The sequence below is a fragment of the Leucoraja erinacea genome, chromosome 6 (assembly GCF_028641065.1).
Source record: "Leucoraja erinacea ecotype New England chromosome 6, Leri_hhj_1, whole genome shotgun sequence".
Lineage (NCBI taxonomy): Eukaryota > Metazoa > Chordata > Chondrichthyes > Rajiformes > Rajidae > Leucoraja > Leucoraja erinaceus.
The window spans coordinates 69,898,949-69,925,886 of NC_073382.1; the positions used below are offsets into that span (position 1 = coordinate 69,898,949).

Below are 26,938 nucleotides of genomic sequence, written 5' to 3' on the forward strand. Positions count from 1 at the left end.
GCAGCTGCACTGCTGCGGACAGGAAGGCACTACAACGGGTGGTGAAAACCGCGCAGCACATCATCGGTGCCCCGCTCCCTGCCATGGATGCCCTCCACCGAAAACGGTGTCTGAGACGGGCTGGGAAGATCATCAAAGACCCCTCACACCCCAACCATGGACTGTTTGCCCTCCTCCCATCAGGGAGGCGGTACAGGAGCCTCAGGTCACGTACTAGTAGGATGAGGAACAGCTTCTACAACAACACAATCACGTTGCTGAACTCGGAGTCCCGCCGATAGATTTCTCTGGTCCCTCCGTCCCCATTGTTTAATTATTCTGTATTTCTTGATTATTCTGTATCTTACCTCTTTTTATTTTTTTTTGTTTTCTTTATGTACAACTACTACGGACTGACGCAAAACTGCATTTCGTTGTACTCATACTTGTATTTGTGCGATGACATTAAAGTTGAATTGAATGGAATTGAATCTCATCCTCTTCAGAATATCTGTCCCATTTTGCAAGGAATTACACCTACAAGTCCCTGCACACACTGTAGAAATTACATAGTGGTAGGTGATTAGCCCTCAGAATGTCTCTTTTGCAGTTGGGGAATTATCTACCATTGACTGTAGCTCTTTCCTTGAACACAGCTGCTGATTATGATTCCCACACCTAAGAGGAGGTCTGTGCAGAAAACTGTTGATTGTTGACTTAAAAGGTTTTTATTTTAACTGTAGATGTATTTCTCAATAACTACAAATGATTGACATAGAATGTTTTTCTGTGATTGCAATGTATACCACAGACATAATTGTCTTCAACCGCATCTACAGAACACTCAGATTAAACCAGTCAAAGGTCTATGTGTTCGTATTGAAAAGAAAAAGCATATCTGCATTATATTACAAAATAGGTCAGAAACACTGCCGCGAGGACTCTGTTTCATAACAAGGCAATGGTGAAGTTATGTCCCGCAGATGACCTTTTAATCGGCCAATTGCTTTTAGCAAAGCAATGGAGCAGCATGTGGCAAGGATTGGTCCAAAAATCCAAAGCGGAGAGGGAATGCAAGTGCTGGAAAGTGTAACATAAAATGTAACATCCTTTTTTCATTTTCTTCTTTTTCTCTTAGTCATAATGCTTCTCTTCGCAGAATTTGTCAGCGTCATTGAGAATTGTTTCAAGATGCTTATATTGCTGAAATGCAAGAAAAGGAAGCTACATTAAAATAGGCTTTATATTCAAAACCAGGGGAAGAACATGATTAATAAGGAAGTTCACTGCATACTTGCCCTAGATAGCTTTGAACAACTAAGCCAATAATTGCTCTGAGAACTAATGATCACAGTATTAGGTTACCACCTGCTAGCACAAGCACGGTTGCAAGTCTAAAAAGACATGTTATTACATTTTACACATGAAACCAATTACATAGACCTGGATATATATGTTCATGTACATTTGATATTATCATAGATATAAGCAAGGACATTTCTGTCATTGCCCAAACTTAGCAAAATACTCTGTCAACAAGTATAGGTGACGACTTACTGCAAATTTCCTCAATGCTACAAACGTGGGGATAACTCAAAAAGCACAGTATGAGTTAGGTTGTGGATAAAACAGATAGAAAACAGTACAAAGTAATCACGATATTGCAGTTGTTACCAGTGGAGATTTTCAGATTAAAGACAGATGACAAGCTTGATACTTCCATCTGGCTGAGTGGGCCAAGCAGGTAAACATGCTCAGAATTTCCCTCTTATAAACAGCTGTTAAAGGAAACACTCAAGATGGCTTTGGGTGATTGAACACTGATTTCCCCTCCTTCCCACTGGGTAAATATTTGGCATGAACCTGGCATCTTTCCTATTAGTAACATTGAGATTAGGAGCTCACCACATGCACAATAAACTCAGGTTTAACCGATAAAACATGCACAATAAACCCAGGTTTAATCGATACAAGCTTGATATCCGATAGAGCATTAAGACAGTATTTTCCTAGCATTGAAGCTCATTGTAAAGATCAGCTGTCAGAGTGAATTAGCACATTTTTTTACTTGGCTGAGAGCCCTTTGTTCCCAGATAAGATGGTGGCTAAAGCCCAAACCATATTGTCCACAAGGTGTCACATTTGAAATGCTATACGGTTCTACAATTTCCTTCAGCTCTTGTGCTAGCAAGAGGGAAAACGTTAATCTCAGGTGCCTGCCCCCTCACTGTTAATACGCATGTGAGCAGTGGATGAGAATTAAATGAGCAATTGAAATGCTCGTAAATGAACAGATGAATCTCCCACTCACTGTCCCAGAACTAGTAACATGAGCAAGTTATTGGAGAGTGGTTGATGGCCAAAACTCCAGATCTGGTATTTACTGGGAGACAAGAGATTGAAGCTGGCTTTCAAGTTTCCAAGTGAAATTAGACAAGGCAGCTCTGGTACCAGTAAATGCTTCTCATTAAACTGCACAGGCTTCAACTCAGCTTGAAAACAAATCACTCTGGAATGTTGATAAGGCAAAAGGAAAGGGGGTATAACTGTTGATTCCAGAATAGCTGAGAAGGGCAGGATCCTGGGAAACAATGCTATCAGTCGCTGCCAAATCTGCATTCCCAACCCACAGCATGGTTTTCCCCGATCATTCGACTTGGGCCACCTGGGAGTCATGGTACTCGCAATTCAATGACCCACGCACTGGGGTTGAGTGCACAAAACACAACAAAAGGAAATGCCCAGATTTTTTTACAAGGGAACTTTATTTTTATCATTTAAAAATAAATTGGATAGTTATATGGATGGGAAGGGAATGGAGGGTTATGGTCTGAGCGCAGGTATATGGGACTAGGGGAGATTATGTGTTCGGCACGGACTAGAAGGGTCGAGATGGCCTGTTTCCGTGCTGTAATTGTTATATGGTTATCAAATAATAAAATAATAGTTCATCAAACCAGACGGCACAGTGGCGCAGCGGTAGAGTAACTGTCTTATAGAGCTTGCAGCGCCAGGGATCCAGGTTCGATCCCGACTACGGGTGCTGTCTGTATGGAGTTTGTACTTTCTCCCCGTGACCGCGTGGATTTTCTCCGAGATCTTCAGTTTCCTCCCACACTCCAAGGGCGTACAGGTTTGTAGGTTGATTGGCTTGCGTTTGTCTACTTAGTATAGGTGTAAATTGTCACTAGTGTGTGTTAATGTGATTAAGGTTCGCTGGTTGGCACGGACGCGGTGGGCCGAAGGGCCTGATTCCGCGCTGTATCTCTAAACTAAACTAAAGTAGTTTCATAATAAATAGACCTGTTGCTGCCTGATTTCATCAAACGTAAGAGCAAAACACTGGGGATACTGGAAGGCAGCATCTGTATTGGGAGAAATGGCAATGTTTCATCCGAAAAGCGAGAGATAAATATATTGTAATATTCAAAGAACGGAATAGGGCAGGTTCGAGAACGGGGGATGGTCTAGGATTAGGTAGAAAGATGTGATTAAATGTTAAAAGAGATAATGCAAATTGCTCATAGTGCAGAGGCAGTCTAAATGCAGGTACATAAACCAAAGCAAAGTGGAAGGTATGCTGGAAATCTGAATTATAAATGTGATTATCTGACATTGTTAAACTTCATGTGGAATATGGAATGCTGTGAGATACCTGGTGGGACAATGTTGATCCTTGAACTGTTTGACCTTCTTCAGAACAGTGCAGGAGTCCAAGGGCTGAGAGGTCAGAGTGAGACTGAGAGGTAGTGTTAAAGTGACAGACGATGGGTTATGCTTGCAGACAGAACAGGGGGTTTCTGATAAAAGGTGGTTCTATGGCCATAAACGAGATTCATAGATGGTGTGTAGTCTCCCTGGTGCCATGATCAAGGATGTCTCTGAGCAGTTGCAGAACATTCTCCAGGGGCAGGGTGAGCAGCCGTCGAGTCCTAGGAATCAGTGAGACGTGGGGATAAGAGGAGATGGGGTTCCGTGGGTGACTGCAGGAAGTTAGGAAAGAGGTTTAAAAGCAGGCACTCAAGGGTAGCAGTCTCGAGATTATTCCCAGTGCCACATGGTAGTGAGGGCAGAACTAGGTCATATCAAGGCTGAGCAGCTGGTTCAGTTGAAAGGGATTCAGGTTCTTGGGTCACTGGGATCTCGAGGACAATATCCTGGGAGTGAGATCTGTTAGTGCTACTTGGGAGAGTTTAACTAGTGAGGTGAGAACAGGGCCCTAGAGCAGATGAGAAATTGGACTCAATTACTGTAATCAAAGAGAGCAAGATTAGCAGACAGGACCGGAATGTACAAACAAAGTGAGAGCAATGACTGGGAGTTTAAACTGCAATTATTTAAATCCAAGAGATTTAACAGGTGAAGTGGATGAACACAGGGTGTGGATTGGCTCGAGGGGCTGGGATATTATATACATAACAGCAATAAGGCTGGGAGAAGTCAACGCTGATAGTTAGCATTTGTAGGGTTCTTTATAAATGATGGCATTTTAAAACTTTAGGAGTGATGCATATCTAATTCTGATTAACTGTTTATCACCTACTGCCTCTTTCATTGCATTCATATTCTCCAGATGCCACAAACTTTCTTAATTTACCATCTAACATCAGGAATAATCTCCATCTTGATTAAACTGCTGCTGTAATTTCACTTTTACAACCAGTTATAACAATTTATCAGGCAGCCATTGGTGAAAGGCATATTATTTCTTACTTTGGTTTGTGACGAAGCATTGATAATTTGACCTGCTGCAATGTTTCTTGTGACCAGGGTCTATTTCCACACAAACTTCTTTGTCAAGAATTGATTTAGTCCCGCGGTTTACTAGTACCCTGTATAGGGAATTTCAAGACATGCTTTTTCTCTGCAAAGAGCAGTCAGTTTTTCTTTTCCCCTTTTAGTTGTATTTTGTTTCTGGTGAATGATTTTTGTTTAAAAGATTTGCATTGCTAAGTAACCTTGTCGTACAGGTGCAGTTGTGGTATGACTTGTTTGTTAGGCTGAATTGCGCACTGCCTCCCAGTTTAAAGTTAATTTTAATATTGACTGATCATATTATCTTCAGTTCGATGGCTGTGGGTATGGGGGTGGGGGAAGAGCTGATAGTAAGCAGGGGGATTGTAATGTCTGATTAACCTGTGTTGTTGATTGCAAGGTAGGCAGCCTGGCAACTTCATGCTGCCTGCTGATTAGAAAGATTTCATCGTCCACCAGCACCAACCACTATTGATTGTTTAAACACATTATCAGGGAGGGAGGGGGGGGGGGGGGGGGCTAATGTTGTTAAAGGGGCAGTTGAAATTAATCTCCAGTACTTACAGTCAGCCTGCAACACTTACAGTGACTGTTCTACAATGGAAAATGATCAGGGGAATGGTGACAAAAATGGCACATTTCAGGTGACTGCAGGCCCCAGTATTCTAGATATGTTACTGGAAGCTTTGATTGAGCAGGTGAGAAAACATCTACGTTCTCGTAGGGTCATGAGGTCTTCAGAATGGTCCTGAGAAAATAGTGGGAGTAGTGAGCTGCGGGAATCTGTGGAGTCAACCCCTGGAATGTGGATGCAATGGTGCAAGAGGTTTGATACCCTGTACAAATACTGAATAATGCATAATATTGCCAATATAGCCATCTCCAGCCTGCTGCTGTCACCTTGACAGATATTAGCAATTCAGTCTTTGAGCAGTTCTAGGTTTACAGTTGTGACTTAACCAGTTGGTGGATTTCAGTGAGGTTATTCCCCATGGAGATCAGAGATAAGAACTGTACTTATTTTTAAAATTGTTCCGCTATTAGGCAATCCAAGGAGTTTCACTGACAATAAATTAATTTGCAGCTTTCCTGACCAAAAATGTAGCCAACTTCCACACAGGTTAATGTCCTGAAGTTATTGATTGTGATGAAAATCTTTGCATTCTGCTGTCAATTTGCAATGGGAAGATATTCAAAACAATTACTTGTGGGTATCTCAAATTTATAATGCCAAATAATTTGATTACATATCACTACTTTTATCCACATGACGTAATTAAAAGTTGAATTGAACTGAAGTAAACCGTGTGATGACCTCTGGGTCAAACCACACCATTGTGAAATTTCGTCAGGCTCTTCGGGTGTTGGGCCACTATGGCAACTCCAAGCACCGTCTGCATCAGGGACACTTGTGGTGACATCATTCCTCACGCACTGCTCTAAAAGGAATGGTGCAGATGAACATGGACAACTTTGTCCAAGGACACAAAATGGAACACAGTCTTAAACTAGTAGCACCTGGGATATCAGTAGATAAACCTAATCCAGAGATGCTGCCTGACCCTCAGAGTTACTGTGTGGAAGGAACTGCAGATGCTGGTTTAAACCGATGATCGACACAAAAAGCTGGAGTAACTCAGCGGGACAGGCAGCATCTCTGGAGAGAAGGAATGAATGGGCGACGTTTTGGGTCGAGACCCTTCTTCAGACTGAAGAGGTTACTTCAGCATTTTGTGTCTACCTTCGATTTAAGCCAGCATCTGCAGTTCTTTCTTGCACTGTTGTAGATTCAGTTATTCTACTGGCATGATTTTATTGGTCTGAAGGTGGATGCATAAAGTCTCAAGGGAGTCATTCAAGAAGAGGATAGGAATTCTTCCAGCACCCTGGATTAATGTCAATTAACATAGCATTGTTGATGTAACAGGTAATTAATTTAATGGCAAATGAACATGTTCGTTTTAGAGGTTTGCTGAAATAAAAATGCACTATGCATTTACAAAAAGTGCACTATGTGTAAGAAGGAACTAAAGAAGGGACTCGACCCGAAACGTCACCCATTCCTTCTCTCCAGTGATGCTGCCTGTCCCGCTGAGTTACTCCAGCATTCTGTGTCTACCTTCAATTTAAATCAGCATCTGCCATTCTTTCCTACTCATTTCCACACAGTTGCATAGCTTGAGAGATTTATGGCATTAATCACTCTTCCACAAATCCAATAGTAGTTCTAGTCACATAGTGGAAACCCTTCAGCCCAACCTGCCCACACTGTCCAACTTACCTTGCCGGAGATGCGATTTTTTTCCGGATCGTATCTCCGGTCGCTCTGCAGCCTAACATCATAGAGCTGGCGGCCTTGCTCGAGACTGACTTTGAGCCCCAACGCGGGGCCGTGGGCTGACCATCGGAGCCTGCGATCCCTTGCCTGGGATCGACGCTCCAACCACGGCCTGCAGATTTCACCATCGAGGAGCTCTCAGTCTCGGGTAGAGACTAATGTCGGGAAGCTCCAAATTTGCAGGAGGTTCGACCAGCCCCGAGCCGGGGTCCGATCGCCTGGTGCGAGAGAGCTGAGATCCCCCCCGAAGCGGAGGGCTCGACCGCCGACTGCAGGAGCAAAGATCGTCCCGTCAACGCAAGGTTCGAGGCCCCGATCGCGGGAGAACAAGAAGGGAAGAAGATTGAACTTTTTTTGGCCTTCCATCACAGTGAGGAATGTGGAGTCACTGTGGTGGATATTCATGTTAAACATTTATATGGGTGTCATGTTGCTCTTTATTGGTATGACCATATGGCAAATCAAATTCCCCGTATGTTGCAAAACATACTTGGCTAATAAAGCACTATTATGATTATGATAATTATGATTATGATTGTCAGTGCAGAGAATTGACTACTTTGAAAGTGCACAGCCTTTATTCAACCCCATTCTTCCCTTTGTAAACCATCAAGAACATGAAACTTACACTGAGTCTCTTCTCATGCAGAAATATCCTCTAACATATTATGGAACACATTTCAATTTAGTTTTTGAGGTCTTGCTACACTATTCACAGTGCTTGTTTGTCCAGTGTCTGGCAAATCCTATCCAATAGTCAGAACATTTTATTTGGTTTTATTATTACCGGGTGGCGCCAGCAAAGGCTGCCTCGCCAACAGTCTGTCTGTCCTTTCCTTCTTTGTGCTTAAATAGTATGTGTTAAATGTATGTTTTTAGTGTTCTTTAGCTTATTTTATGTGGGGGGTTAGGGAAACTTTTTCTAATCTCTTACCTCGATGGAGATGCAATTATTTTTCCGTATCATATCTCCGTCCGCACTGCGGCCTAACATTGAGGAGTTGGTGGCCTTTGCTGGAGACTGACTTTTGAGAGCTCCACCGCGGGTGCCTACAGGACTTTAACATCGCGGAGCCCGCAGTCTTTGGTCAGAGAACGACATCGGGAATTCCAAGCCGCCCCCACGTGGGAGTTTTGACCACCGGCTGCGGGAGCTTTGACTGCCCCGACCATGGGAAAATAAAGAGGAAGAAGATTGGACTTTTTTGCCTTCCATCACAGTGAGAAATGCGCTGCGGTGGATGTTTATGTTAACTTTTATGTATTTGTGTGTCTTGTTGCTTTTTTTTTATATGGCTGTATGGTAATTTGCATATCACTGCACCTTAACAGGTACATGTGACAATATAAGACCATTGAAACTTTTATGACTCATTTACCAGGCTGCAGGTGTCATTGACTAGGCCAGCATTTATTGCCATTCTTGAGAAGAGGGTAGTGATTCATCTTAGTGAACACCTGCAATCCTTCTAGGAAAGGTGCATTTGTCGGCACTGGGCCTGTACTCGCTGGAGTTGAGAAGAAAGAGGTGGGACCTCATTGTAAAATGCAGAATAATGAAAGGCCTGGATAGAGTGGATGTGGAGAGGATGTTTCCACTAGTGGGAGAGTCTAGGACTAGAGGTCATAGCCTCAGAATTAAAGACTAGGAAGGAAATGAAGAGAAATGTATTTAGTCAGAGGGTGGTGAATCTGTGGAAATCTTCGCCACAGAAGGCTGTGGAGGCCATCAGCGGATAATTTTAAGGCAGGGATAGATAGATTCTTGGTTAGTACAGGTGTCAGAGATTATGGGGAGAAGGCAGGAGAATGGGGTTGGGAGGGAAAGATAGATCAGACATGATTGAATGGCGGAGTAGACTTGATGGGCCGAATGGCCTAATTCTACTCCTATTCCTTATGACAAGATCTGGCATTGGAATTGACCAACTAGGTTGTATAACAATGAGTTAATATTCAAGGTGCAGATTGATTAATGTTTCTACACAGTCTTGCTTTACAGATATGGCACTCAGATGAAAGCACTGCTTATCAAACTGTCTGAGATTTTCTCCTTTTACATTTGCTAGTCTGTCTGCTCATTAAAGTGAACACATCACAGGGTGACCAGCATAGAAATGAAAACCCAGCAATTACATTCAAAGGTAAATCAGAGCAAGCTTCAGACTCCAAACTTGACAGAAAAAGCTTAAAATTACTTACTGTGCTTACGTAAAATATACTTTGCTATTCAAGCAATGATTGTCAACTTACACAGCATTTGTTCAATAAGAAAGGAAAATTTGCTGTCATCTCAAACCGTTAACGAGAATGTGTGTATTACCAGACCTCTCTTCATAATCTGATTAACTCTTTGACCCTCAGGTAAAGATCTTCAAAACCTTTGGACTAATACCTGTGAATAATCATTTCATTGCTGACAGGATTAGTATTTTTCTAAGGTGATTTTTCAATGTTTCAGTGGAACTGAACGATTTAGACACACATCATTTTGTTTGGCTTGTTGTAGGAAGGAAGTGCAGATGTTGGTTTAAACCAAGATAGATACAAAATGCTGGAGTAACTCAGCGAGACAGGCAGCATCTCTGGAGAGAAGGAATGGGTGACGTTTCAGGTCAAGACCCTTCTTCAGACTCCTTTGGTTTACTGTCTAATACCTGTTCAATTGTACCGAGGTATTGGAAACAACTGCTGTTCGTAACCTTATAGAAGATCATGTTATTTGACTAATAGCCCTGTCCCACTGTACGAGTTCATTCCAAGAGCTCTCCCAAGTTTTAAAAAAAATCAGACTCGTGCTGAGCACTGAGAATGAACGTAGCGGGTACGTCGGAGCTTGGGGACGTCTCTTAGCGCTAACGGCAGGTACTCGGGAAGACTCGCTGATGGCAGGTAAGCACGAGAAGACTCGTGAAAATTTTTCAACATGATGAAAAATGTCCACGAGAGCCCAGAGTACCGACAAGTGGCCATTACCGTAAATTTCCGAGTTTGAATCAGGGCAAACACGGGAGAACTCTTGGAATGAACTCATACCGTGGGACAGGGCTATAAAACATCTCACAAACATTGTAGTTTATGAACCAAGAAAAACAATGAGTGGCAGAGATCATCCTTTAAAAGTTACAATATTTTGCCTTTCTTCCTGCTTGGTTTATGTTTAGAATATTCTGACCTGACTCCTGACAAACATTAATCTCTACATTATATTTTAGTGTACCAAAGAAGTAAATCCCCAATTAGAATGTAATCTTTTAATCTATCATCAAGCCTGTAATTTTCTAAATATAACTTGTCTTATTCTCACCTAAACCCATGAATCACTACCAATTCCCAAGAGTCAAGTCAAGTGTCAAGAGAGTTTTATTGCCATATGTCCCAGATGGGACAATAAAATTCTTACTTGCTGCAGCACAACAGAATATGTGAATATATAAATACAGTATATAACGGGGGAAGAGAAAAAAAGAAAAAGTTCAATAAATAACAAATATAGTGCAAATAACAAATAATAATATAGTCTAAAAACTTTCTTCTCCTGGAATCTCAATATTTTATTTCTGGATTTACTTTCTCAACAAAACAAAGCCCAGAAAGTTAGGTACTGATTTTTTCTGGCATTATCCGATGTTAACAATCTCCCTAACACAGTTTGGAAACTATTTTAAAAATCTCACGAAAATCAATAACACCGGTTCCAGAAAGCATTGATGGAATCCTTTCCATAATTCCATTGTGATTCAGGAACAACAGGTGTTAGTGGCTTACTATCCTGCATTGGGATCATTTTCCTCACAGCTCTATCCACAGAAAGGTTCAAACCACAATACAACTAGCAGCCCTTCGGTTATAGCGACGCAGTGGTAGAGCTGCTGCCTAACACATCAGAGACCCAGGTTCGATCCTTCCTCAAGTGCTGTCTGTACGGAGTTTGCATATTCTCCCTGTGACTGTGTGGGTTTTCTCGGGCGCACTGGTTGCCTCCCACAGGTTTGTAGGTTAATTGGCCCCTAGTATGTAGGATAGAACTAGTGTACGGGTAACAATTAGAAACATAGAAAATAGGTGCAGGAGGAAGCCATTTGACCCTTCGAGCCAGCGCTGCCATTCATTGTGATCATGGCTGATCATCCACAAACAATTACCCGTGCCTGCCTTCTCCCCATATCCCTTGATTCCGCTAGCCCCTAGAGCTCTATCTAACGCTCTTTTAAATTCATCCCGTGAATTGGCCTCTACTGCCTTCTGTGGCAGAAAATTTCACAAATTCACCACTCAGTGGGCCAAAGGGCTTGTTTCCACTAAACTAAATGATTGAGGAGTGTTGACAAAGAATGAGTGCAAGCTACAATGTTGTGTGCTGGGGGACAGAGTTGCCTAAAGACGACAGAGAAGCCTGCACAGGTTTCTGAAGAACAGCACACTCCAGAGACAGTCTCTTTATTAAAAAAGATGCATGTAAAGGAATGGTCACTGAAGTCACGCAGACGTTGAAAGTCTGGCGGACGGCGGCACCGCTTTTCAGTGCTCCCGCAACGGCGACTTCTCTCGCCCGAGTTGCGGGGTTGAAGAGCTCCTGGAGCGGGGCCTTACAGCACCGCCCCGCACGGCTTGGAATGGCTGCGGGACTCTGCGAGCGCACGCCGGGGGCTCTAACATCAAGAACCCGGTGTGCGACCTTGCATCACCCGGCGTGGCTTTAATGGCCGCGGGACAATCGCCGTCGCCAGCCGGGGGGGCTTTGACTTTGACTTTGACTCTGACATCGGGGGGGGGGGGGGGGGAGTGCAGTGGAGAGATAAGTTTTTTTGGCCTTCCATCACAGCAATGTGATGGATGTTTATGTAAATTATGTTGTGTCTTGGGTCTATTTGTTTGTAATGTATGGCTGCAGAAACGTCATTTCGTTTGGACCTCAAGGGGTCCAAATGACAAATAAATTGAACCTTGAATCTTGAAATGGTCAGATGGGCATAGGCCACCAGAGACAAACTGCAATGTTCATGAGGTATGGTGAGATCGACTGATTTTGACTTTGAGAGCAGTGCAGGGACTTGCACAACCTTATGCCTGTGCCTTTCAGAGGTCACAAACTAATTCAGATGCCTGCACTGTTCTCAGCCAAACTCCAAAGATTTGCCATTTTGCTGGTCTCCCAAGGGAGATCTCTCCCTAAAGGAGAGAAAAATTCAACATGGTGGCAAAACTAGGAGAGCCAGAGATCTGGGTTAAATTCTACCATTGGGAGATGTCTGCTTGGAGTTTGCATGTTCTCCCCGAGAATGCATTGGTTTCTTCTTACATCCCAATGGCGTGTGGGTTGGCAGGTTAATTGGCCACTGTAAAATTGCCCCAAGTATGCAGGTGTGTGGTACAATCTGGGAGGGAGAGTGTGTGGGGAGAATTAAAAATGCAATCAATGTAGGATTGCTGTTAATGTGTAGAAGGTTGGCACAGACTTGGTGGGCCGAAGGGTCTGTTATGTGTTGTATCTACGATTCTCAACTGGCAATGTGAAACCTTTGATTATGGTTAGTCATTTTTGCAATAAAACCCAGATGGTATTTGGCTGAACTGCATGCAATGTGAGCTCTCATAAAGGGCACTCACAACTTTCTATCATGTAGAATTTGGCACCTGTACAGAGTTTTTTCAGAAGCCCACACCCCTTGGAGGATTTCCATCTTGCAGCAGGCACACACTGATAGCAGACATCTCCAGTAGCTGATCGCATGATAGGGTTGACCTTTTGATAGCCACTTCCTAAGATCATGGCTGAGAGGAAACATGGAAAGGGTTTACAGTGTTTCTGATGTCTTATGAACTTCTTTATTTGCAAGGTCTTTTAAATTGGTATTTCTGGATGCTTATTGTTGAGGAGGTTCTTGCTGAAGCCACCCAGGAAGTGATGATTGGGAGTATGGAGGAAGGAACTGCAGATGCTGGTTTAAACCAAAGATAGACACAAAGAGCTGGAGTAACTCAGCGGGTCAGACAGCATCTCTGGTGAAAAGGAATATGTGATGAATTCTTCCGTCTGAAGAAGGGTCTCAACCCAAAATGTCACATATTCCTTTTCACCAGAGATGCTGTCTGACCCGTTGAGTTTCTCCAGCTTTTTGTACCTATCAGTGGCAATTGGGAACCCGGTTTGGATCAGTCTGGTCAAGATTTGTTTGCCAGAGCTGTATAAAACTCTGCCAAAGAATACAGGAAAAATGTGGTTGGCTGTCGTTCAATTAAAGCCTTTGGCAAAAATAAAGGCTGGTTCTTCTGGAAGTGAGTCACACCATTCTTAATTCAAACCCAAATCATTCAGGATCTTGCTGGAGGCAAAGCTTTGGCTTTGCATAATGGTGTAATATCATGGGTGACCAAGATTTTCTACGGCCGAGATAAATAGTCTTTTAGATCAGTTTGGTTTAAAAGTACAGCATGAAAACAGGCCCTTCGGCCCACTGTCTCCACACCGACCGTTGATGTTCTATGTATCCACTCTCTACACACTGGGGGCAATTTATTCTATTGCCAGAGTGAGACCATGCGCAAACTGGAGGAACAACTCATATCCCGCTTGAGTAGCTAACAACCCAATGGTATGAACATTGAATTCTCCAATCTAAGGAAACTACGTAACCCTTCTTTTTCTTCCCCCACATACCTCTGCCGCACCCCCCCTCCCCTGGGCCCCACCTGGACTTGTGCCTATTTTTGTCTATCCCTCCTCACATCTTCATTCCTTCCTCTAAGCTGCACAACTGGCAAATCAATCCTTTTGGTTCTTTTCATCGCTGGCCTTTCTCCAACCATCTGCCTATCAAAAATCCCTTCTCACCTGTATTAGGGACAATTTTACAGAGGCCAATTAACCTACAAATCCGCACATCTTCAGGGTGTGGGTGGAGACCGGGGCACCCAGAGAAAACACACCCAGTCACAGGGAGAACGTGCAAGCTCCACACAGACAGCACCTGAGGTCAGGATCGATCCTAGGTTTCTGGTGCTGTGCGGGAGCAGCTCTACCGGATGTGCCACTATATCGCCCATCTCTCAAGCAATCAAAAGGTATGGGACAGGTGAGAAAATGAATAAATGTAGTACCAGTCATGATCTTATTGATTGATGGAGCCTGTTTCTATTTCTTTTGCTCTTGCTTTCTTAAATGAAATGTTACCTCTCATGGTTGCTTCAATCAGAGTGATGAAGAGTAATAGGCATAATGATGCCTGTCCTTCAATCTGCGTCGGGCAATGGAAAAAGAACAAAGGCGAGGAAGTGCACTCTCATTTAAACCAGTAAACTTGGTTCAGCATTTCCCCTTTGAAAAATGGGCAATGAAAAATATAAAATTCAAAGCATATCAACAATGGTAGTAACACAACTCTGACTTATTTCCTCTGATAATGTCTTATTAATATAAATAATGTATTCTTCAAATTACTGACAAGTGTAAAATGCATTGAGAGACGCAATATGCCGAGCGCTGGAATCATTTCAACATGCTACATGCTTGTGCATGGCACCAATTAACAAAGCAGCCACAACAGGAGTCAACAAACCACAGCTTTGACAATGTTATTAATGAGAACTTTGAGCAGCTTCGACTCCTTTAACAGCCACTCACTAATAACCACCCTCCCCCACCCCGCCCGACACCTCGACAATCCTCACGTCTATTCCAAACGTTGCTGCATCATACATTAAAGCTACGTTATAAAAACACTTACAAGGCAGAAAACTACATTGATGTTATATTAGTAAATTAATATCCCTTAATACAGTACTGTTAGCATTTCACCCACTAGATTATGAAGCAGTCATTTAAACTGACTTGTGAGACTTCTGCACTGGCAATTTTGCCTCTTAAAACAAAATGAAAAGAGAAAACGCTGAAACTGAAGAGAATTTAAAATAAATGGCACAGTTCCAACAAATGACAATACTGCAGTCTGACTACAGGAAGAAGGAAGCCAAACAGATGGCGTAACAGTGGAAGTTACGTCTTTTAAGATAATGGCTACATGAGTGATAATGGCTACATTTTAGAACATTTGTGGAGATGTGGGACAACAGCTGCTGAATAATAAATATTGTCAGTGTTTTAGCCAATGCATTTCTCACTTATTGGAACAATGCATGTATTTATTGTAATGGTTGGTTGTTCAAAGAGTATATGCAGCAATATATGTTGATTTTAAAATATGGTCACAAGTACCTGCTAGTGTATTTCTAAATTCAAAACAAATGTATTTGTCGTTTTTGTGCCCTCTCCTTCAATGCATTTTCACCTGCGGCATTTCAATGCTGGCACTAAAATGGCACAGGCATATCATTTATTCCATTTTTGCATTGCACATTTCTTCCATTAATGTTAAAGGCACCAGCTGCCCTATCAAGAGTCAAGAGTCAGGAATGCCTTATTGGCATATGTCCCAGACAGAACATTGAAATTCATACTTGCAGCAGCACAACTGAATATGTAAATATAGTACACTGTAAACAATATAATGAACAAAAAAAAGTTTAGTGTGTGTGTATATATATATATACACATGCACATAGAACGCACATAGAACACACATATACACACACACACACACACTATTATTGTTTGTTGGTTTATGTATATAATTGTGTATATATTGTGGGATCTCGTGCAGGACAGAGCAGGTGAGAGGATAGAAGTTGGTATGGAGGATGGTGTGGGAAAGGTTAGTGGACAGAATAGGCAGGTGAAAGACGGAGAGTGAGGAAGGAGGGTTGGTTTAAACTGCATGTATTTTAATGCAAGGGGCCTGACGGGTAAGGCAGATGAGCTCAAGGCATGGATAGGTACGAGCGACTGGGATGTTGTAGCCATGACTGAAATCTGGTTAAGGGAGGGGCAGGACTGGCAGCTCAATGTTCCGGGGTACAGGAGGTTCTGAGGGGTGGGGGAAAAAGAGGAGGGGGGGTTGCATCGTTCGTTAAGGAGGATGTCACGGCTGTGTTCAGAGGTGACATTACGGACGGTTCGACTAGTGAGGCTATATTGGTGGAGCTGAGGAACAAGATAGGAATGATCACCTTGTTGGGGGTGAACTGCAGACCTCCGAATAGTCAACTGGAATTAGAAGAACAAACATGCCAGGAGATTGCAAACAGATGTAGGTCAAATAAGGTTGTTGTAGTAGGGGATTTAACTTTCCCAATATAGATTGGGAAAATCATAGCGTGATGGGTTCAGATAGAAACATAGAAACATAGAAATTAGGTGCAGGAGTAGGCCATTCGGCCCTTCGAGCCTGCACCGCCATTCAATATGATCATGGCTGATCATCCAACTCAGTATCCCGTACCTGCCTTCTCTCCATACCCCCTGATCCCCTTAGCCACAAGGGCCACATCTAACTCCCTCTTAAATATAGCCAATGAACTGGCCTCAACTACCCTCTGTGGCAGAGAGTTCCAGAGATTCACCACTCTCTGTGTGAAAAAAGTTCTTCTCATCTCGGTTTTAAAGGATTTCCCCCTTATCCTTAAGCTGTGACGGGGTGCAATTCCTCAAAAGTGTTCAGGAGATTTCTTCAGCAGTATGTGGAGGCCCCCACATGTGAAAGGGCAACGCTGGATCTAGTATTAGGAAATTGGGAAAGGCAAGTTAATGAAGTGTGTGTGGAGGAGCCTTGTGGGACCAGTGACCACATTTCGATTAGGTGTTTTTTTCTTGCACTCAGCATTTATTAACAAGACACACATACAAACAAAATATCCAAATCACACAGCAGCTGTCAGCATCACATCAGATCATCCTAGAGTTCTGTCGCAGAAGCATCACATTCACACGCAAGCTCATCATATATAACCCTACTTAATATATAGTCACCCGTTATGTTAAACCAAACACTTGTATGCCTCGTAAAGGACTTATTTTGTCATTGATCGTCCCTATGCATGGATTTATACACAGTCACAATCATGTCTGTACTTATAGTTCTAAATACGCGTATACAGTACCAATCAAACTCCTCCCTTCCACTGGGGCTATAGAGAAATCGTGTCCTTAATCAGTCTTGGCAGTTGTAGTAATACCGGTGTCCATATGATGTTGAAAGCATCAGTCCTTAACTGGAGTTTAGCTGTTATACTTTCCATCAAATATATACTTTTCAAGCTTTCTCTCCACTGTTGAACATTTGGTGGCTTTACATTTCTCCATGACACTATAATCATCTTCTTTGCAATCAACAGCAACACCCCAAGCAAGTATGTCTGATTTTTGGTTATATTTTCTGGAGTCTCTCCTAGTATGAAGCATGCCGGCTCCAGAGGTGGATCCACCCCCAAAATTAGCTTGATCTCCGCCTGAATATCTCTCCAATATTGATACAATTTGGGATAATCCCAAAAAATATGGTTATGATCGCCAATCTTCCCGCATTGTCTCCAGCATAAATCTGAGGTGTTGCTGTATCTTGCTAACATAACAGGAGTCTTAAATACTCTCATTCTAGTTTTCCATTCAAACTCCCTGCAGGTGGGGCTGTTTGTTAACTTATGACCCAAAAGACATGTCTTTTCCCACGTTTCATCAGTAATAATAATATTCATTTCCAATTCCCATTTCTGTTTTGTTTCTATAGTGTTCCATTTTACATAAAGTCCTTTATATGTGGGATATCAGATTATTTTTTATCGCTCCCTCCATTGTAAACAGGAAGATCTTTTCCAAATTAGAAGGTAATTTACATATCTGCTCCCAATCTACGTGTGTCTGCAGGTAATGCCGTATTTGGAGAAATCCAAAAAAAGGCCGTCCCTGACAAACCAAATTCTTTCTGAAGATGCTCATATGATTTAGTTGCTTTCTTATAACCAGCCAAGTTTTCATTGTGAATTTAATCCATTCATTATCTGTTTTTAATTTCTTCCAGTTTGCTTGACTTGGGAATGGGAGTCCTGCCAGGGCAGTACTGGGGCATGAATTTTGCTCTATTCTCACCCACCCCGTTTCCTTATCAATTGTTATCCATGCTATCAGGGTCCTCAACTGCACTGCCCAGTAATAGTATTTAATGTTGGGCAAATTTAGGCCCCCTTTTTGTTTTGGTAGTAACAGTGTCTTGAGTCTAACTAAGTTTCTTCTTTTGCCACATAAATCTTGATAGCCCTTTGTCCAATGCTTTAAATGCCACCCCAGGGACCCCTACTGTCAAAGATTGAAATAAAAAAAGCAGTCGGGGCAAAATATTCATTCGAACAACTTCAATTCTACCAATTAGAGATAGAGTGAGAATCTCCCATCTGAGCATATCTGCCTTTATCCCCTTTAGTAGCTTTCCATAGTTAGCTTCGTACAGTGTTGAAATGGAGGGGGTGATGACAATGCCTAGGTATCTGAAACCCTCCCTAAACCAATGAAACCTGACCTGGGCATTTAGTTGCGAAGGCCATCTACCTGACAGCATCATTGCTTCCGATTTTGAATCATTTATTTTATAACCAGATACTACTCCATATTCCTTTAAAACTTGCATTAGGTGAGGCACTGAGGAACTAGGATTGCTCACATACAGCAGAACATCATCCGCAAATAATGACATTTTATATTCCGGACATTTCCAGAAAAGGACCGAGGAAATTTGAGCAGTCACTGGAAGTGTCTTGAGAGTAGTCAGGGTTACTGTCGAAGAAGTACTGAAGGTATTGTCGTGTTTGAAGGTAGACAAATCTCCAGGGCCTGATCTGATATATCCGAGGACATTGTGGGAAACTAAAGAGGAAATTGCGGAGGCCCAGGTTTAAATTTTATGAATCGTCCTTAAATACAGGACAGGTGCCGGAAGACTGGAGGGTGGCAAATGTTGTTGTTCTTTTCAAGAAGGATTGCAGGGAAAATGCTGGGAACTATATATAGGCCGGTGAGCTTAACATCTGTAGTTGATAAGTTACTGGACAGTATTCTGAGGGATAGCATTTTTTTTAGTTTAGAGATACGGCGCGGAAACAGACCCTTCGGCCCACCGGGTCCGCGCCGACCAGCGATCCCCGCACATTAACACTATCCTACACCCACTAGGGACAATTTTTACATTTCCCAAGCCAATTAACCTACAAACTTGTACGTCTTTGCAGTATGGGAGGAAACCGAAGATCTCGGAAAAAAAACCCACAGGGAGAATGCAGAAACTCCGTACAGACAGCACTCGTAGTCGGGATCATACCTGGGTCTCTGATGCTGCATTGGCTGTAAGGCAACAACTCTACCGTGACCGCCCAAAGGATATACAGGTATTTGGATGGGCAAGGGCTGATTAGGGATAGTCCGCATGGTTTTGTACGTGGGAGGTCATGTCTCACAAATCTGATTTTTTTTTTTTTAAGACATAACCAAAAAGGTTGATGAAGGCAGTTGTGTACATGGACATGGACTTCAGTAAGGCATTCGTCAAGGTTCCGCATGGTAGGCTGCTCTGGAAAGTTAGATCGCATGGAATCCAAGGAGAGATAGCTGAATGGACAGCAAATTGGCTTCATAGAAGGAAGCAGAGTGTAGTGGTGGAAGGTTGCTTCTCAGACTGGATGCCTGTGACTAGTGGTATGCCTCAGGATTCAGTGCTGGGCCTGTTACTGTTTGTCATCTACATCAATGATTTGGATGAGAACATACGGGGCAAGATTAGCAAGTTTGCTGATGATACAAAAGTTAGTGGTTTTGCAGATAGTGAAGATGGTTGTGAACGATGGCAGCAGGATCTGGATCGATTGGCCAGGTGGAGGGAGGAATTGAATACAAAGAAGTGTGAGGTGTTGCATTTTGGGAAGTCGAACAAGGGCAGATACACAGTAAATGCTAGGCCTCTGGGTAGTGTTGTAGAGCAGAGGGATCTAGGAGTGCAGGTGCATGGTTCCTTGAAGGTCGAGACGTAGGTAGACAAGGTGGTCAAAAAGGCTTTTGGCACTTTGGCCTTCATCAGTCAAAGTATTGAGTATAAAAGTTGGGAGTTCATGTTGTAGTTGTATAAGACGTTGATGAGACCGCATTTAGAATATTGTGTTCAGTTCTGGGCACCATGTTATACGAAAGATATTGTCAAGCTTGAAAGGGTTCTGAAAAAAAATACGAGGATGCTGCCAGGACTAGAGGGTGTGAGCTCTAGGAGACGTTGAGTCGGCTAGGTCTCTATTCCATGGAGTGCTGGAGGATAAGGGGTGATCTTATGGAGGTGCAAAAGATCCTGAGAAGCTGCCACAAGAACAAGAGGAGATGGTTGAGGCTGGGACTATCCCATCTTTTAAGAAACAGTTAAACAGGTACATGGATAGGACAGGTTAGGAGGGATATTGCCCAAATGCAGGCAAGTGGGGCTATTGTAGCTGGGACATTGTTGGCCGGTGTGGGTGAGTTGGGCCGAAGGGCCTGTTTCCACACTGGACTCTAAAGGGCCAAAGGGCCTGTTTCCACACTTTCTACACCGACTCAAAAATAGTGCAAAAAGACAAAACCAATGCCCTATGGCACTATTGAGGAGGAGCGGAGACTTGACCAATATCACTATAAAACACATTGTTAGCAAAGTAAAATACAGACCAATGACAAACCATTGGTGATCACTATATTACACCATGAAATTGACAGCAGCAGTGTGATTTCGGTGCTGGCATAATTTAATGTGGGAATCGTGAAGTTCTATCAGTAATTTAGTACACCTTCTCAACAAGAGCAGTCAAGGGAACTCAGTGGTGCCATGAACCATTCTCACAATGCATCCTGCATTAGATCGGTTTGTTTTTTATTGGTATACAAAGTCAGATCTACTACTTAAGGAACAATGGGTTGCAAATTCTAGTACATCTGAAGTATGATGTGAATGCAGAAGGTGCCTCTGGGCATGGAGGAAAGGGGAGGAATCGGATACGGGACTTACTTGCACACAATAGAGACATTCTGACACGTCCAGCCTCTCTGACTTCTGTTATCACTCTATTTTGAACGGTATGCTACTGATAATCGAGCACATCTCAGATAATGGCAAGAACATGGAAATGACAAGCTATATATCTGCGAAAGATTTACCTCCTCTATCCAGTTTTGTTCTTCTAAGCGCTTGTAGATCCGATTGACAGCGTCCTTGACATCTTCATCACGAGTATCTTCACTTTGCACCATGGAACAGCACTCCTGATACAACCAATATTTAAAGTGCTTTAAACAGTGGTACACTTCCGTCCTCCCTGCACAAACACGACCAATTGACATCACCTACAGTAATTCAAAAGAAGATGAGACAAATTGAACAGATCCAAACCACGTTACTTCAATGAATTTATAATTTGTCATGGGCCTGTCCCACTTAGACGATTTTCTCGGCGACTGCCATGGTCGTAGCATATCGCCGAAAAACCGGTGACTGGACCCCCACTACGACAATGTCTACGACAATGTCTACAACAACCCACCACCTAGTCGACGTCCAGCTACCGACAACCTACAACCGGCGACCAATTAGGACGTCTACCTACGACCACACCTACGTCCACCAGCGACAAGCTATGACAAGGTAAGACAACTCAGTCGTCGGTACCTGTCGCCAGTTGATGTAGGTAGTCACCAATGGAATTCACCGAAGTCAGCACCGGCGACAACCTACGTCACCTGGCGACAACCTACCACAGCACCTACAAATTGTTTGTGTTAAAAATGTTATTGTGTTTTTGTGTGTTCTTTCTCATTGTACCGCTGCTGGCAAATTCATTTCACTTGCACTTTATGTGCAATGTGACGAATAAAACTGATTGATTGATTGATTGACATCAGGAGAAGTCAAGCTACGCTCATTGGCGGTAAGCCAAGTGTCGCCGAAAACTTTTAAACATTTCAAAATCCAGCGGTGACCCGAAAAACTGAGGAGACTATACAGGCGACACCCCGGCGACCATGTGGCGACAGCCTAGTCGCCTGTAGACGCCTAAAAAATCGCCTAAGTGGGACAGGGGCATTAATCTGATTAATTTGCTTGATTCTTTTTTAAAATGCTTTCTATTGTTATCTTAAATGATATTGCTTAAACAAAAAAAGAGAAGTTTTTCTTGAGGATATTGTGGTAAAGGGTGGGGGTTGGTAATCCATACAGGAAAGAGGGTCGGTCCTGGGTTGAAAACTGATTTTTGTTGCTGAATATTCTATCGAGCTTCCACAAGTGTACAGTGTAGAGCAGACGGATTGGTTGCATTGGGCTTGTTCGGTGATTTTAAGTCCGAAAACAAAGGAGGCTGCAAAAAGTGTTGGGTGTTCTCGATCAGGAGTATTGGCCTCCTCACCATCATAGGATGGCACAGGATCTATATTGGCAGCAATATCACCAAAGGCTTACACCACTGTGCCCAAGCTCTAATTTTGCTGCTGCCACCGGGAAGAAGTTACAGGAGCTGAAGGCCATTACCTCCAGTTTCAAGTACATTTCCTTTCCATCAACCATCAGCTTCTAGATTCATCCTGCCCAACCCTAACTACTAACGTATTTCAACACCAAACTATTATGGACCTTGTTAAAGTAGCACTACATACTTTGGCTTGCGCTATTCTATCGGTTTATGGCATATAACTGATAATTTATTGTATATTTTATAATTGGCCCAGTGCATGTGAGAATTAAGTTTTCTTGAGTTGAAGTATTAGGATGACTACGGTACCCCTGGGCTGGGAGATAAAACATCAGCCTCCTCCTCACCCGTAAGTGTTGGACTGTGTTTCCAAGTGAATGTTGTGTAAAGACAGCAGAGAGCTCTATCAGCTCTTTAGCCAAACACTGTGATAGAAACATAGAAAATAGGTGCAGGAGTAGGCCATTCGGCCCTTCGAGCCTGCACCGCCATTCAATATGATCATGGCTGATCATCCAACTCATCATCACGGTTTAAATAATAAAGAGATATTTTAGGTGAAGGAGATAGTGTGTCGATGGTGTCTCTAAAAGTGCCATACTGGATAAAGCAGTGTTTGGATTGGAGGGTCAGGAAGGCAGGGCTGAAGAGTTTGGGCAACTTAACGGAAGGGGAAACAAACTGACATTGCTGTTAGCCTCAAGAACTCACCCAGGCAGCTGACATGGTGCCAATACAGGAGCTGCATCTATGTTAATTCTGCTCTATTAGACTGCTGTGGGGTGAGTATCTGTACATTTCAGTGTAGACTACATAGAGTGGCCATAAGTGCTATTCATGATCACTGGCCAAAATAGTCTGATTCCTTATGCTGGACTTTTCATTATCTTTTCAGGATGCTGACGTCATCCTAAAGTCATCCACAACTGTCCAACAGGAGCTGGAGGCGAGTTTGAATTGCTGCCGTGCTACAGGGCGAAGGTTCGTTCACAATCAGTTGGGTAGGAAGCTCCAGCTATGAGACCTAGTGATGTCAAAGGGATGGCTATATATTTCAGGTTAAGAAGCAACTTAATGGGAATAAGCAAGGTGTAGCTTTTCTTTGTGTCTCTTGCCCTTGCCCTTGGTGGTAGAGGTCAAAAACTAGGGAATTGCTGTTCGAGCAGCAATGTATTTTGCAAGTGATATACACCATGCTTATGGTGTGATATTGGTGAAGTATATATTCAGGTTGGCATTCAAGGTGTGTGCTGGTTAATTTTCACTGCTGTAGTGTTGTTAGAGTTGCACTCATTCATGTATGTAACGAGTATCCTATCATGCTCCTGTCTTGTGCCTGGTGGATGGTGGAAAGGCTTTTGGGAGTCAGGAGGTGAGTTATTAATTGCAGAATGCCCACCTTCTAACACACTCTTTCAGGCACAGTATTTATGTGGTTGGTGCCATTGAGTTTCTGGGCTCCAGGATGATGATGTCATCTTTGACCAGAAATTCAACTGGACCAGCCACATAAATATTGGAACTAGATGAAAAGGTCAAGGTAGAATTTAAGTTGATTTTAAATCAGAGCTGTTACTCAATGCAATCTATTCAACCATGTTGGCACGGACTTGTAGGGCCGAGATGGTCTGTTTCCATGCTGTAATTGTTATATGGTTTGTTTGTTAACCATGTCTAAAGTACCTCCTGGCTATAAAGCAACTGCCATTTTGCATTGCATCTCATGCTGATTTCCAATATTTTCACATAGTTTATGAAATGTCTACTGATTTAGACCAAAGGTGTTTACCATGTCCGAAGAACAACCCCGTCCTGAAATGTCACCTATCCTTTTTCTCCATTGATTTTGCCTGATCCCTGAGTTACTCCAGCACTTTGTGTCTATCTTTTGTTTACCATGTTACTGGTTTCAGACCCTGCTCAAAGGTGATCCTAAATTAGTGAGCTCAGTCCTTACAGTAAAACACTGTAATTGTAAAGAGCAAAAGCTTGACACATTTAATCTTAATTATCTTTCACCAGTTGAATATTAAAGTGATTCTAATGGTGAAATGACTGAGCAAATGCACCAAGGTACGATATTGCCATCTGATGGAGCTTTGGAGACACAACGACTCGAGAACATAATATTAGTTTTTCTATCGACCATTACAGGTAACCAAAGATAATCAAAGATTATAATGCATGTTCATTTTTGAAACACCAATCAGCAGAGTAAGATTAAAATAATGTTATTGTCTGTTATCATTCTTATATCTGACAGTTGATTTACATTTCACTTATGTTATTCACTTTCCTCACGCAAATAACAAATATATTCTAAAAGAGGCTTAACATAATAACTTCATTATTGCCTCCACTTTGCATAGTGTGAACAATAGGAAACTCTCTAAGCACAGATTTATTTTTCAGCCCACCTTGCATTTTTTGGACAAAATAGCAAACTTGCAAAATTTGTGAATATTGAATTATATTGTCCTATTGTGTTAATTGCTCTGAGGCACAAGGCCCATTTCAATAGAGCAGGGAATTAAAATGGATGAAAATAATGACTAATCTCTCCCAGTGACATTGTTATTGTTTGCTATTTTAACCACAGTTTAGAAAGTTGACTTAATCGCCTGTCAGAAGCTAGCGGGGCCTATGAACACGGTGAAATGAGTCTGCTGGGATGCAATAAGGACTCGAAGGATATTTTAACTCAAAAATGCAAAGATTCTGTTTGTGCCAACCTGCCAGCCGCTCCACTAAAACAACAGATAATCCTTTTTGTAGAGGATTAGCAGGATGATTGTAGAGCAAAAGGTAATAAATAAATTAATCTAGTGTGCAACATGATGTGTGACAATTCTTTGTGTACTAGTCCCAGAAGAGGATGTACTACCTCAGTCTAATACAGTCATTCCATTCTTTTGAATCTTATTGTAAATAAATAATTACATTTAAATTGTGGGGTTTTTTTTAATTAACCTGAAAATGTCCCAAGCCACTTTCTAAACAATTACTATTATTTGTGGTAAAACATGGCAGGCGATTTTTTGGCACCGTTCCCACAATGTATTAAGTGAACACAGCCCACCTGTTCTGATCTGGACAACCAGAGAAAAGGTTATACAATGTACAGGAAGGGGTATTTTTATACCTTGCCACAAGAGACACAAGGATAAGTTAGCTGCTCACTGATTCCAAAGACTTGCTCATTTCCGTCCCATACAAATTTACTCCCTCTGTGCCAATATTCTATTTTTCCCCCAGCATTCAATTAATCATGCCTCAAAGATCTGTGAAATCTGTAAGTCTTGTACATCAGTGACAGACTGATTATGCAGAGTCAGAAACTGTTGCCAAACCACAACGTAGCCCAAATTACCAAATGTGTTAACACTGATGAATTTGCAACATGATTTCACTTTATTTACCACTGATTGTCAAAACATAATGCCTTTCATGTAAGTACTCTGAGAAGGTGATCTCGCTTGAGTTTGGCCAGGCTAAAGGAGGCTATCATTGTTTACTTCAAGATACTTGGGAGGTTTAGTGCAGAAATAACTTCTGGGATTTTGAGTCTATGAGACAGTTTGACTTTTGCTGCTACTGTGAATATTTGGAGCAATTAATTTGCTGGAATCATGATCGATACTGAATGGTGGGGATAAGGGTGGAGGGGTGCAAGTGTGCAGACATTCTGACAACTTGAATGAGATCAACACCCGTTCCCTCTCAATGCAATAGCGGCAATACCTGAGAATATCACTCGTAACCCGTTCGAAAACACACTGTGGGAAATATGTGAGACACAGAAGTTTGCCAACTCCATCCACATCACACAAAATAATAGTATGCGGTGAAAAGGGTCCAAATGTAACTCTTTGAACGTAAGGGTCCAAGTGCAACTGAACTCAGATAGCTGCAATGCGAGGTGACCGAGTCTCTTTGTGAGAACTAGTCAGTAATATTGTTGGACATTACCACTCCCTCCATGATAAACTGCACGTGTTAAGGTCCTGAGAGATACCTTGGGTACGTCCTGCACCAAACAACACCACTTTCATTAAATACCTATCCGCTGATATAGTAGTATGAATGTATGCGATCGGGTGAAGGTTCCAAAGTGACTGAATGACACAAAATAATAGTGTGCTGGCTAGGAATGGGTGTTGAAGGCTTGTTCAGAGTTGTTTGCCTGGAGGAGATGCAATGAGTTCTCGGAGAAAGAAAAAAAAACCATCAGGACTGTGAGATACAATCCCCTCATGATGCTGGCAGCCTGAAAGAAAAAAGCTGGATATATACTGCAGACTAGGCAGCAACTGTGGAGAGAGGAAAATCAACATTACAAGTTGATGACCTCTCACTGGAAGTGGCCAGTAGTGATACAAACTGGAAAGGCTAGTTATCGAGCTATTAATAATTCAGTGTTGAATCCTGCAGCCTACGATCTATCTCGCTGAAGGACGAGATGCTGGCTCCTTCTCACCGGAGATGTTTAATCCCTTACACCTC

General features: G+C 42.5%; 1 protein-coding gene across 3 annotated transcripts in view; it reads right to left on the bottom strand.

The window, feature by feature from the left end:
* Nucleotides 1–457: 457 nt before the first annotated feature.
* Nucleotides 458–26,938, bottom strand: part of ccdc82 (coiled-coil domain containing 82) — a 50,693-nt gene continuing 24,212 nt past the window's right edge. Inside the window, exons 7-8 of one of the 3 annotated variants that reach the window (XM_055637329.1) lie at nucleotides 21,129–21,233; nucleotides 458–1,182 (exon numbers count right to left, since the gene is read on the bottom strand). In XM_055637329.1, the coding sequence (XP_055493304.1) occupies nucleotides 1,114–1,182; nucleotides 21,129–21,233 (174 nt within the window). In that variant the 3' untranslated portion in view covers nucleotides 458–1,113. Of the gene's footprint in view, nucleotides 1,183–21,128; nucleotides 21,315–26,938 lie in introns of all 3 variants that reach the window. The other 2 variants (XM_055637328.1, XM_055637327.1) reach the window with 2 other exon arrangements.